This window comes from Micropterus salmoides, unplaced genomic scaffold (genome assembly GCF_014851395.1).
Source record: "Micropterus salmoides isolate LMB-PRFRI ecotype aquatic unplaced genomic scaffold, ASM1485139v1 Ms_hic_scaffold_1447, whole genome shotgun sequence".
Taxonomy (NCBI): domain Eukaryota; kingdom Metazoa; phylum Chordata; class Actinopteri; order Centrarchiformes; family Centrarchidae; genus Micropterus; species Micropterus salmoides.
Genome location: NW_024040538.1, coordinates 8,697 through 22,598, shown reverse-complemented (window position 1 = coordinate 22,598; position 13,902 = coordinate 8,697). Strand labels below are relative to the sequence as shown.

The following is a 13,902-nucleotide window of genomic DNA, read 5'->3' as shown; positions in this document are numbered from 1 at the left end:
ACTTCAGTTTTATCCTTAATTAATTATTAAAAGGAAATTCTGGCACATCCAATCGTTGACCTGCTCAATACAGTTATTCAGCACTTGTATGGGATCATAGTCCCCTGGTGAAATGGTTATGTAAATCTGTGTGTCATCTGCATAATTATGGTAACATATTTTGTTGTTTTTCATAATCTGAGCCAGTGGAAGCATGTAAATGTTAAACAAAAGAGGTCCCAAAATGAAGCCTTGGGGAACTCCACGTCATTTTTGTCAGCTTAGATGTGTGATTACCTATAGACACAAAGTAGTCCCTGTCCTTTAAGTAGGATTCAAACCAGTTTAGTACTGTGCCAGAAAGTCCAACCCAGTTTTCAAGTCTGTCTAGTAATATGTTGTGGTCGACTGTGTTGAATGCAGCACTGAGATCCAATAATACTAAGACTGATCTTCTGCAAGTTGAAACAAATCCAGACAATAACAGTGTGTGACTCCCTCTAGTGGATGTTGTGGAGTATTCTGTTGTCTTTGCTCCAAAGGTTTTTGCACAGAGTTTTGGTGTTTCCTGTCACTGTGGGCCGCAGAGCACAGTAGTACACAGCAGAGTCAGACAGCTGAAGCTTCTGGATCTTCAGAGGAACTGATCTTGAGGTGGAATCCAGTGTGGATGAAAATCTCTCCTTGTACTCGTCCTCTGTTTTCCCCTCACCGATCTTAAAGCTGCTCAGTATGAATTCAGGGCTGTTGTTTCCATCCTGTTTGTACCAGAAGAGATTATGATTTGATGAACTGCTGTTATATAGACAGCCAAGTGTTACTGTCTCTCCTTCAGCAGCAGTCACGTCTCCTTCTGGTTGCAGCACGTTGTCTTTTTGTGCTCTGCATTCTGTAAAACAGCAACAAACAGTATCAGTGTGCTGTTAAAGAATCATGTCAATGTTGGATTGATATCAGAGAACCAGAGTTGTGTTCATACCAAGGCACACAGCAGCCAGCAACACTGAGATGAACAGAGGCGTCATATCTGCAGTGTTGAGGAACTGTGAGCTCCAGCAAGTATAAAGAAGGCTGTGATCTCTCTGTTTAGTCTTCATCAACACTAAGTTGGTGGATTAGAAGGAGGAGCCTGATCACAGTGACGGGGCTCATTCACAGCCCTGTGTTATTCCCCGACTGACAACTTTACACTCAACACATTTTCCTCACTCTCTCCTTTCCTAGTGTGACAATTAGGATCAATTAGTGAATGTTTTTAATATGGTATCAGCATCATATTAAAGGCCTGTCAGTTTGCCAGCCTGTCCACAGCTTCTCCAGATAAAGGGCTAAAATATGAAGCCTGTTCAGAACACATAAGGATCTCCAAAACCAGCTCGGTGGTGTCGACCATTTCAAACAGGATGTTCCACTGAGAGCGAATGGTTAAGAGCTGCTACCACCAGTTTACCACAGTGAAAGCAGAGGCTTCAGCAAACACTCCCTCACTCCCACAATGGGGCAGTCACGTCCTTTCTAGACTCTTCCAAGGGCTGATTTAGGTGCTTCCATCTCTGGAGCTGCCGCATTACTGACAGTGAAAGCAGAGATGTTTGTGTTAATTATGGTTGGACATCTCCCCCTCTAACAAATGAAGGCAGTCTGTGCAAACATGGAGCTTATTCTGTCTCCAAACACTGGTGTGAAACTGGTCATGACTCAGGCTTTGGAGTGAAACATTAAGGTGTTTGTCCATCCTTGTCTGGATGTGAAAGTGCAGTGGGACTCTGGCCGACGTTACATACCAGCTTATTATTACAAGGCATCAAACTTACAGTCCATAATTTATTGTCAGATGTATTTGAACTTTTTCTTTAGTGAGTCTTCTGGAATAAAGAATCGAGTCAAGATGTCTAAGAATTTTATTCTTTACAAAGGCTCAAACAAACATACAGAGTGCAACCAGTAAAGTATTTCCTTTCCCTCAGTTCTGGTTTATATAGCATAGAGCATATCTGCCCTAAATGGTAGGTTTTGTCTCTTTTATTCAATTTAGCAGGAAACATATTTCAACCCATTTATCAAATTGTCCCATAGATGTTTTATCTTTCTCAGTCGTAAATTTTATAACTGGCAGAAGGATTTTAAGAGCTGTTTCCCACTCAGTTCTCACTTTACTCCAACATATCCCTTATTTGTTTCTCTACGTACCTGTACCTTCATCTCTGGAAATGACACTTATGCTGCCGTTCAGTGGTGGACAGTAATTACGTACATTTACTCAAGTACTGTACTTATGTACAAATGCGTATATTCTGTTCATGCCAGTTTTTGTGTCTCCACCAAACTCAGACTGAGAGATTGTTCTTTTTTCTTCACTACAACAGCTTTTGTTACTTTACAAAGTAAGCATTGTACTACATATGAAGAGTTTATAAAATATAATGTTTTGTAATTAATTTAATTACCCAACAGTTTATTCAAGCACAGCTGAAACAATTAGTCGGTTGAAAAAATTTTTTATTGGCAGCTGTTTTGATCATTTGTCATTTTTCATGTCAAAACATTTCATCGTTCCAGCTTCACAAATTAATTATTTAAAAATTTTTGATGTAGTGTTAATAATATTGAGGTTTGGATTGACATGAACAATTTTAGGCCAATCTCTCCCTGTTCTTTCAAAAATCTTGAAATCATTAGTTGCTATCCAATCATATTGAGACTCGCAGAACATTTGAAATTAAATACAATCCGGTTTCAGTTCAGTGCATAGTACAGTAACCACCACTTTAAAAGCTATGGATGACTTCAACGAGGCTATAGATAACAAATTTAGCTGTGTATCAATGTTCAGAGAACTTAGGGAGGCCTTCGGTACTGTGGACCATCCATCACTTGTTAATACCCTGCTGAGAGCAGGCATTGGATGCAAAGCGGCTAAATGGTTCCACAGTTACCTGACCAATCATTCACAAATGGATAAACATGGCAACGACATGTCAGATCCAGTCCTTGTTAGGAAAAGTGTTCCTCAAGGCTCAGTTTTGGGACCCCTGCTTTTCCTAGTTTACATTAATAATATTTGATGTTTAAATTCTGTAAGGATCATCTGTATGCAGATGACACAGTTCTGTACTCCTGTGCCCCCACAGCAGAGTTTGCCTTTTCAAATGTGCAGGCAGATTTTTATACCCTGCAATATGCTCTGTCAGATTTGAAGTTGCTTTTAAATTCCCACAAAACTAAAGTTATGATTTTTGCCACTGGGCGAACAAAGGTACCACCCCTCTCCATCACGACCCTGTATGGAGTCTGTATCCAGTCTGTTGATAATTACAAATATCTGGGTATCTGGTTTTACAAAAAAACTAAATTTTAAATACCATGTTGATTATCACGTTGACTTTTCTGTATAGGTGAAAGTCCTGCTTTTCCATGGCTTTAGAAAAACACTTAGTTGCTGGCCTTTTTCTGCCACAGATTGATTATAGGGACACTACCTACAGGTTTGCCTCTCTGTCCACCTTGTCCAAGCTTGACCCCCTTTATCACTCAGCTCTCAGATATACATTATTGTATATTGGACAGACTGGAAGGATGGTCATCCCTTCACTTGCAAAGATATGTTAGGTAGACTTCCAAATTATTTAAACAGGACATTTTTAACTTTACAAAGCATACATAATCTCAGGTCACATAATGGGCTACAGTTCAAAGTGCCTGCTATCAGAACCAGGGCAGGTACTCAAAGTATAAAAGGGGCACATGGAACAAGGATTTAAATAGGGCTGTTCTCAAAATATTGATACAGAAATATATCGTTATGTATTCCTTGCTGATATGCGTATACTGATGCTTCTGTATTGATACATCAGCGAATGGTATGACACAGTTTTGAAAAAGAAACACAGGGAATACCCAGCTCTTGCTTTAAACACTGTGGGCTGTTGATGGTGTTGCTGGGGATGTTGCTGCTGATACTACTGGTGGTGATCTGTGACTATCGATATTATAACAAACTTAGGAGATATTAGCTGATTAAACAAATATGTGACCATGACAAGATGTAAAGATTGCTGACAGTATTTGGAACTGGCTCACAGTGACTGACCTGCTGTAGTGCTGCAGCCGCTGCCAAGGCTGACTGCTACGATAAAATAAGAGGGAGATGGTCACAGAGACTGCTGCACACCAAAAGCTGCAGGTAGAGGAAATAAGATACCAGGTTCAAAACTGTGTGGGAAATAATCTGAGAAGGATACAGTACTGGGAGAAAGGACGAGGTCGGCCAAGGCAGGGTTAAGAGTGATACAAATCTATAGACAGGTGTGTGCGTGTGTCTATAGGCAATATTTTGATAATGATATATTTCACTGTGACATTTGGAATTCTTTATTACATTTATTTAATCTTGCTTTACCATATAAAAAGCATTCAAAATATATTTTCATGTCTGCCATCTCCTTTTACATGTTGCTACATCCCGAACCCCATTACCCATAAACGTGAAATAAAAACAAATAAAAAAAACAAATAAAGGAACAATTAATATAAAAATAACTGACAATGAAAATAATAATAATTTGAAAACCTTTCAAAACAATTATTATATTTGATTCTATTCTGTTCGTGGCATCCAGCTATCTCTCTCTTTCACTATCTCTCTTTCACTATCTCTGTCTTTCACTATCTGTCTTTCACTGTCTATTTTGCTATCTCTCTCTTTTAGTATCTCTGTCTTTCACTGTCTATCTTTCACTCTCTTTCACGGTCTATTTTTCACTCTCTTTGTCTTTCACTATCTCTCTATTTCACTATCTCTTTCACTATCTCTTTCACTGGCTCTGTCTTTCACTATGTATATCTTTCACTATCTCTGTCTTTCATTATCTCTTCAGTATCTCTTTCACTATCTCTTTCAATATGTATCTTTCCATATCTCTTCACTATCTCTGACTTTCACCATCTCTTCAGTATCTCTTTCACTATCTTGGTCTCTTCCGTATCTCTTCACTATCTCTTTCGGTACCTCTATCTTTAATTATGTCTTTCACTCTCTTTTTCACGGTTTCTGTCTTTCACCATGTCTATCTTTCACTATCTCTGTCTTTCATTATCTCTTTAGTATCTCTTTCACTTGCTCTTTCTTTCACTATGTCTATCTTTAACTATATCTGTCTTTCACCATCTCTTCAGTATCTCTTTCACTGTTTCTGTCTTTCACTCTCTCTTTCACTATCTCTGTCTTTCACTGTCTTTTTCACTGGCTCTGTCTTTCACTATCTCTCTTTCACTCTTTCACTATTTCTTTCCCTGTCTGTGTTTTTCACTATCTCTTGTTCATTATCTTTCACTGGCTCTGTCTTTCACTAGGTCTATGTTTCACTATCTCTTTCACTATTCTCTTTCACTGGCTCTATATTTCACTATCTCTCACCCAGAGCCTTAAAGCCAACCAACCCCGTGACATTGCAGGTTATCGTACTGCACAATGGTGGCACCCTTTCCGTTAAAGATATGACAGTTCTTCTTTTCTTTTGTCTTTTATACGTTTACATTTGTCATGTTTCTTGTATAATTGTTGATCGTAGTGGAAATCCATTGTGTAAATGATGTAAACTTGATTGACTGCTTCATTTCCCTTTAAGGTCTCAATGCCATCATTGTTCCAAACAAGTACACTTTACTTGTGCTGTCCTGCTTTCGAGCAGGGACTTGTAGGTGGGAATTAAACGGACATTATGGTGAGAGGTGCAAATGGGGGTTTAGTATTACAGTCTACATATTGCTTCAAACCAGGGAGCACAGCTTAAAGCTTGCAATGGTTACAGTCACCAAGCATTTCAATTGTCTGTGAAAACAATCTGCTGGAGTACTATTGGAGATACTTTGAAAATACTATGAACATATTCAAGTTCTGTTATTTCTTTATTGTGTTTTATCTGTAGCGCTTCATTTAATGTTGCTTCTATCACCACTAAAACAAATCCTGACTATATCATAAAGCACTGAAGTTTAACAGTGTGTGACTCCCTCTAGTGGACGTTGTGGAGTATTCTGTTGTCTTTGCTCCAAAGGTTTTTGTACAGAGTTTTGGTGTTTCCTGTCACTGTGGGCTGCAGAGCACAGTAGTACACAGCAGAGTCAGACAGCTGAAGCTTCTGGATCTTCAGAGGAACTGATTTGGAGGTGGAATCCAGTGTGGATGAAAATCTTTCTTTAAACTCTTCCTCTGTTTTCCCATCATCCTGTTGAACGCGGCTCAGTATGAATTTGGGGCTGTTGTCTCCATCCTGTTTGTACCAGAACAAAGTTGGACCTGAGTAACTCGTCTCAAAAGTACAGCCAAGTGTAACTGTGTCTCCTTCAGCAGCAATGACATCTCCTGCTGGCTGGGTCACTCTGTCTTCTCCTTTACACTCTGGGGAAGAAGAGAACATGCAGAGGAAGAGATGGATCAATAAAGATGATTGATTAAAGGAGAACAATCAGTAGGTTTAAAGAGTTACCTAGCCAGAGAGTCAGAATCAGGATGTTTCTCAGCCAGTGGTTCATGTCTGCAGTGAGAGGGGAGGAGAGAGAGGAAGAACATTGATACTCTGATGGATCTGGGCCTTCACATCATTGGCCCTTCCTCTTCATCATCTGTTGAGGAACTCTCAACATTTACATCTCATTTACATCTCAGCTGTTTAGCTGATGCTCTTATCCAGAGCAGCTCATAATGAGGAGCTTTAACATGTGAACTTTCTGTTACAACAAAGTCTCTTTAACCACTTTTCACCCTGGAATAGTTAATTCATCAACATGGGTCTGTAATCATTTTAGTTTGTCTCATCATCAGTGATACCAAAGCATTCTGTGTAGAAGAAGACTTCCTTGTGGAGTGCCTTACTGTACAGAAATAGCCTCAATTAAACACCATGATCTGGATTAACTGTTTATTAATAACAGGAGTGAGATTGTACTTATCATTAGATTGTGTTGTCAGTGTCCACTTGGTGGCGCTGCTGTTCAGTAAAGGAGGAGCTGAAGTGAGTAAATCTTCAGAGGAGCTGTCAGGTTTTTGTACAGAGTTTTGGTGTTTCCTGTCACTGTGGGCTTCACAGCACAGTAGTACACAGCAGAGTCTGTCACTGCAGCAGAGGAGATCTGCAGATTTATCTTTTTGCTCCACTTGAATCTTTAGTCCAGGTTTTTGATTATTTCCTACTTTTCCTGAAGCAGAGTGGGAGATGAGGAACTCTGGTGGTTTTCCTGGATATTGTTGATACCAGAAGAAATAATCACTAGTTAACAGTTTAGAGTATGTGTAGGACAGAGTAACAGAGCTGCCTTCTAAAGTGAACTCTTCATTCCTGACTGCAGTGAGTTCTTCACAGCTGACACCTGAAGGAAGAGATAACTCTGTTATTTCATGTTGTAAAAGACTCAACAAATGAATCCCATCCAGAAAAGTTAGTAATGAAACTTTCTCAGCAGGATCTCACATACCTGTTAGAATGGATAGTAACAGTAGAGAAAGTACATAATAGTCCAATGACAGCATGTTGAATAAAGGGAATGTTTCTGCTTTGTGTATTGAACTCTGCTGAATATGGAAGTTCCTCTCTCTTCTATAGTTCACTAACAGCTTAGCTCCTCCCTCAATCTCTCCGTCTCCTCGCAGCTCTGGATTTTCACTTCTCTCTGTTCCACTTCCTACCTTACCAGTAAATTCTACAGGATGTGAAAGTTTTTGCTTTATTTTCTGTAAATGAGACGTAGGTACACTTTATTTTAAGGTGCTTGTAATAGGCAGTAATTAACAGTTAATAAGACACTATAAGACCTTATAGGATGCTTATAAACAACAATATAAGTGTTAATTAAAGCCTAATAAACTATTAATTGATTAATTATTGCTTATAAGACAATTATAGGCCTTTATTAGAGCTATAAGTTATATATACCTCATGAATGCGAGATTGGACATCACATTGTAATTTGCACTCCTAATACAGTTACCCTTTATACTTCAGTACATTTCTTATTTTCTTAGACAACTAAGATGGTTTGTGAAGGTTTTATCTTGTTCCTGTCGACTTTAAATGTGTATTTTATGACGATAAAATGACAGTTAATTTGAATAGAGTCTGGTGGGTTTGGCGATTTCAGGGATGTTTCATGTTAAAACAAAACGGATCTTACTCTTTAACAAAAGCTTGACCTCAGCTGGGATCCTTTCCATAATGTTGTCAGACACTAAGAATAATTATCTGAGCGTGTCAGTGGCAAAACAAGCACGTTATGGATGGAAACTGAAGGTGTGCAGCGGCATATTAATGTTACATTGTAGCTTGTTTCACGCTGCCACTGCAGCCATCTCTTGGACCAATTTCTAATGTCCAGGTTGAGAGAAAACACCTAAGACATTATTCAAGCTGCTCTAAAAATCCAAGTGCTAATGTTAGCTTACACGACATGCCTTATTTTATAGCTGCATGCTAATGTTAGCTTAAACTACATGCCTTATTTTATAGCTGCATGCTAATGTTAGCTTAAACTACATGCCTTATTTTATAGCTGCATGCTAAAGTTAGCTTAAACTACATGCCTTATTTTATAGCTGCATGCTAAAGTTAGCTTAAACTACATGCCTTATTTTATAGCTGCATGCTAAAGTTAGCTTAAACTACATGTCTTATTTTATAGCTGCATGCTAAAGTTAGCTTAAACTACATGCCTTATTTTATAGCTGCATGCTAAAGTTAGCTTAAACTACATGCCTTATTTTATAGCTGCATGCTAAAGTTAGCTTAAACTACATGCCTTATTTTATAGCTGCATGCTAAAGTTAGCTTAAACTACATGCCTTATTTTATAGCTGCATGCTAAGTTAGCTTAAACTACATGCCTTATTTTAAACTACATGCCTTATTTTATAGCTGCATGCTAAGTTAGCTTAAACTACATGCCTTATTTTAGCTGCATGCTAAAGTTAGCTTAAACTACATGCCTTATTTTAAACTACATGCTTATTAACTACATGCCTTATTTATAGCTGCATGCTAATGTTAGCTTAAACTACATGCCTTATTTTATAGCTGCATGCTAATGTTAGCTTAAAATCCATGCCTTATTTTATAGCTGCATGCTAAGTTAGCTTAAACTACTCCTTATTTTAAACTGCATGCCTTATTTTATAGCTGCATGCTAAAGTTAGCTTAAACTACATGCCTTATTTTAATGTACATGCCTATTTTAATTACTACCTTATTTTATAGCTGCATGCTAAAGTTAGCTTAAACTCATGCCTTATTATATAGCTGCATGCTAAAGTTAGCTTAAACTATGCTTAAACGACATGCCTTATTTTATAGCTGCATGCTAAAGTTAGCTTAAACAACTCGCCTTATTTTATGCTACATGCTAAGTTAGCTTAAACTACATGCCGTCTTTTAAACTACATGCCTTATTTTATAGCTGCATGCTAAAGTTAGCTTAAACTACATGCCTTATTTTATAGCTGCATGCTAAAGTTAGCTTAAACTACATGCCTTATTTTAGAGCTGCATGCTAAAGTTAGCTTAAACTACCTTATTTTAGCTGCATGCTAAAGTTAGCTTAAACAACTCGCCTTATTTTATAGCTACATGCTAAAGTTAGCTTAAACTACGTGCCTTATTTTATAGCTGCATGCTAAAGTTAGCTTAAACTACATGCCTTATTTTATATCTGCATGCTAACAGTAGCTTAAACTACATGCCTTATTTTATATCTGCATGCTAACAGTAGCTTAAACTACATGCCTTATTTTAATCTACATGCCTTATTTTAAACTACATGCCTTATTTTATAGCTGCATGCTAAAGTTAGCTTAAACTACGTGCCTTATTTTATAGCTGCATGCTAAAGTTAGCTTAATCTACATGCCTTATTTTATAGCTGCATGCTAACGTTAAGTGTCAATGTTAATAAAAATGTATTTTATAAGCTGCCTATAAATATTAAGATTTTTTAACCCTAACCCACTACAAGTGTCTTACAAGGAAATAACAATTCTGTTAATTTATCAATAACCAGCCCTTATAAATGTTAATAAACAGCTTAATAATGTTTATGACAGGTAAATAAACATCAACTAGTTCCTAATAAGGGCCTATAAGTGTCTTATCAATAATAAATGAGTTAATTGTGCTTTAGTTAACACTTATTTGTGTTATAAACATCTTTATAAAGTGTTTGATTATTTTTTAATTGCTGCTTATTAACTGTTAATTACTGCTTATTACAAGCAGCTTCAAATAAAGTGTTACCGAGACATATTTATATATACTGGTGTTCTTAATTCTCTGCAATTATGCTTTTCTTTCTTTCTGATTTTCTTTTTATAAGTCAGCCAAAGTGAAAGCACTTGTGATTAACTTAAAGAAAATAGAGCTCACAGCCGGATGCTGAGTTCATCAGTCAGTTATCGTCTATTCCATAAACCAATCACAATGTGTTTTAAGACTCCATATTATTGACATGGTGTCATGGTTTTGGGTTTTCATGTTGTTATTTTCTATTTTATGTTGTATCTCCTGTGTCTTGTCTTACTTTATTTCCTGCCCTCGTGTTTTCCCGCCCGTTTGATTGGCTGCCCTGTCCTAATTAGTTTCACCTGTGTCTCCTTAATCTCCCCTCACTTGTGTGTTTAGTCTGTGCGCCTGCCTTGTCTTTGTCTATATGTCAAGCTTTCTAGCCATTTCCCAGTGTTTTCCTGTGTTTTGGATTTTTGGCCTGATGTATTAGACCGTTTAGATTTGGTTTATTGCTGCTTCCTTTGGATGTGTTTGCTATGTGTCTGCCTGTGTGGACCTTGGCCTGCCTCAGCTTGCTGTAAGTCAGTGTACTCTTTTATTTTGAAAACCATAAAACTGAACCTGCCTCTGGTTCTGGGTCTGGTCCACTCCCTCGTGTTCCTCTTTGCCCAAGTGAACTTACTGTGACACAAAGATATTATCTCTGTATGTTCCCTTTGCCTATAGGTTTAAAAATCATGATTGAAAAACCCTCGAGGAAGATCATTCAGAGACATCCCCTCCTAATGAAAGGCTTCCTGCTAAGTCTTGTTAAAATGTTTTATACCCATAAGATATTACAAATATTTCATTGATTCATGTAGAATATAAGTAATTTAAGACTTCATCATCACACTGAAGTTTAACAGAGTGTGACTCCCTCTAGTGGACGTTGTGGAGTATTCTGTTGTCTTTGCTCCAAAGGTTTTTGTACAGAGTTTTGGTGTTTCCTGTCACTGTGGGCTTCACAGCACAGTAGTACACAGCAGAGTCTGTCACTGCAGCAGAGGAGATCTGCAGATGAAACTCCTTTGCTGTTTTGTCATGTGCAAAAGAAAAACCTGGTTTCTCTAAATATTCTTTGATGAGAAACTGTGGAGATGAACTGGACTTCTGTTGATACCAGAAGAAGTAGTCGAAAGATCCTGAATAGTTGCAGGAGAGAGTCACAGAGTCTCCTTCCAAAGCCAGCATTACATCTTTAAATGGTTTCACTAAATCCTCAGAGGATCCTGAAAAAGATAAAGATAGATTTCACTCTGACATTTATATTTTATTAAATATCTTTGCACCTATTTTAGCATAAACTCTTAATACATTCAAAATTTATTTTCATGTCTACATCTCCTGCTACATCTTTTAATTTCTCACCAGTGTGAAACATGAAGATGATCATCCAATCTAAGCAGAGCTGCATCATTTCCACTTGTACTGAATGAACAATAGAGAGAACACAGCAGCTCTTCACTTCCAACATGAAGCCTTTCATATTCAGTTGTGGAGCTCCTCCTCTTGCTGAAACATCAAAAGCTCTGACTGCATCCTGCCCTTCACAATATTTGAGCCATTATTATCCTCTCTCTGTCTACTGGAATTTGCCCCCCCAGTTTTAAACATGCCACTGCTTAGCCCCCCTTAAAGTAGCTCTCTCTGGATCCTTTTGTTATAAATAATTTTAAACCCACCTCTAAGCTGCTATTTTATACAAACTGTCTCAACTGAACTGATTTCTTTTATAAACAACAACCAAATTGTTAAATGTTCTATCTGGTTTTTGCTGCGTACACAGCACTGAGACTCCTGGTCAGGGTCACCATGACTTACTGCTTGCTGCTGTCACAGGCCTGTTCTCCAGCTCAGACTTTGACTCAGTGAACCACAATGTCTTAATGATCCGTCTGAAGAACCCTGCTGGCCTCAGTGATGTGGCTCTGGATTGATTCATCTCTTATCTGTCAGTCTGACAGTCTTTCTCTGCTATATTTCTCTGCTCTAGTTGGCGGTAGCGCTTTAGCAACCACTGTGTTGAGTTTTGCCGGACGGGGAGGTTAACTTCGGGTTTAGCCCTCCGCTAAGTTGATTGGGGGTAAAATTATATACGTTTGGCTGTTATAGATTGGATTCTGATAGTGAAACGAGTCATTTTGCTTGAAATGTGACGCTCAAATATATAACATATATTATATAACACATAAATAACATCCTGTATTAATTTATAACATTTCTGTTGTCAGTGTTACATTATCAACAGGTGACTTTACATAACTTCTTACATAAAATCTTTGTTTCAATTTAACATATTATAAAAACACATACATGGTACCATGGCTGTTGCTACAAGCCATCCGGTCCTTACAAAACCAGAGTGAGAGCTGTGTCCGTTTTCTCAGCAGGTGGGTGTTGGGAAGGCCAGGGTTGTCCCTTGTCGGACATTATGTTTGTGATTTTCATTAACAAGATCCGAAGGTGCAGCCGGGGGAGGAGAGTGTTCGGTTTGGAGGACGTAGAATTTCTTCTCTGTTATTTGCAGATGATGTGATTCTGTTAGCTTCATCAGACTGTGACCTCCAACATGCACTGGGACAGGTTCTAGTTGAGTGTGAAACGGTCAGGATGAGAGTCAGCACCTCCAAGTCTGAGGTCATGGTTCTCTGCTGGAGAACGTTTGATTGTTCCCTTGTGGGTTTGGAAGTGAGTTGTTGCTCCAAGTGAGGGCGTTCATATATCTCAGGGTCTTGTTCACCAGTGAGGGTAAAATGGAGCGTGAGATCAACAGGCAGATTGATGCGGCGTCAGAAGTCTTGCAGATGTTGTACCAGACCTTCGTGGTGAAGAGAGAGCTGAGAAGATATTGAGCTGTATTCTTTACATGATTGTTGCTTTTAGTGAATTCTCAAACATTTGACACATCTTAACTATCTGACTGAAGACTTGAATTATAAAGTACTGGACCCACTGTGACCTGGTAAATGTCAGGGAAAAATACAACTTCTGTAGAGTAAGTTAAAGAATGTTAAATAGACTTTAAATACATCAATTGGGTGTCAAATCATTTATTTAGCTAAATGTTGGAATGTATAGTTAGACATGATGAACATTAGGTCTGACATATTACTAATATTCTCCTTATTGAGGATCCTGCAGGTGGTTTCTCTCTGATGTGGATTTGCTGCTCCTGTGAATCCTCCCCCAGTGTTTCATTAGCAGCTGGAACCACAGTGACTCTGATAAAACAGGAATTAGCAGAATCCATCTGATATGAAGCTGTGGTTTGAATACCACTTCCCTCCTCTTTGAAGAGTAGTCAGATATCTGGGTTCAGGTTTTTGTACAGCCTCTTCTACACTTTGTATCACTGTGTTTCTAGAGCACAGTAGTAGAGAGCTGTGTCTGCCAGGGTTAGATCTCTGATGGTCAGTGTAGTTGATGTTGCTGATGTTTCAGATTCATATCTTCTATCAGGAATATGTTCAGCTGTGCTCCCTTTTGCTCCTTTCAAGAGTATAAACTGAGGTGCCTGAAGGTCAGAATGATGTTTGTACCAGTGAAGGAGAATATAGGTGTCAGTTGTCTGATAGTTGCATGTGAGTGTGACAGATTGTCCTTCTCTTTTACTGAC

The 13,902-nt window shown here is 38.3% G+C and overlaps 2 gene segments (V, D, J or C); both read right to left on the bottom strand.

Moving 5' to 3' along the window:
* Positions 1-563: 563 nt before the first annotated feature.
* On the bottom strand, positions 564-1,414 carry LOC119903281 (the record flags this gene model as incomplete). The annotated part of the segment is given in 2 exon segments: positions 564-868; positions 959-1,414. Coding segments are annotated over 2 exon segments (423 nt in total), but the record flags the coding sequence as incomplete, so codon positions are not given.
* A 4,244-nt stretch (positions 1,415-5,658) lies between these two features.
* On the bottom strand, positions 5,659-6,516 carry LOC119903280. The segment is given in 2 exon segments: positions 5,659-6,379; positions 6,468-6,516. Coding segments are annotated over 2 exon segments (432 nt in total).
* Between the last annotated feature and the right edge of the window lie 7,386 nt (positions 6,517-13,902).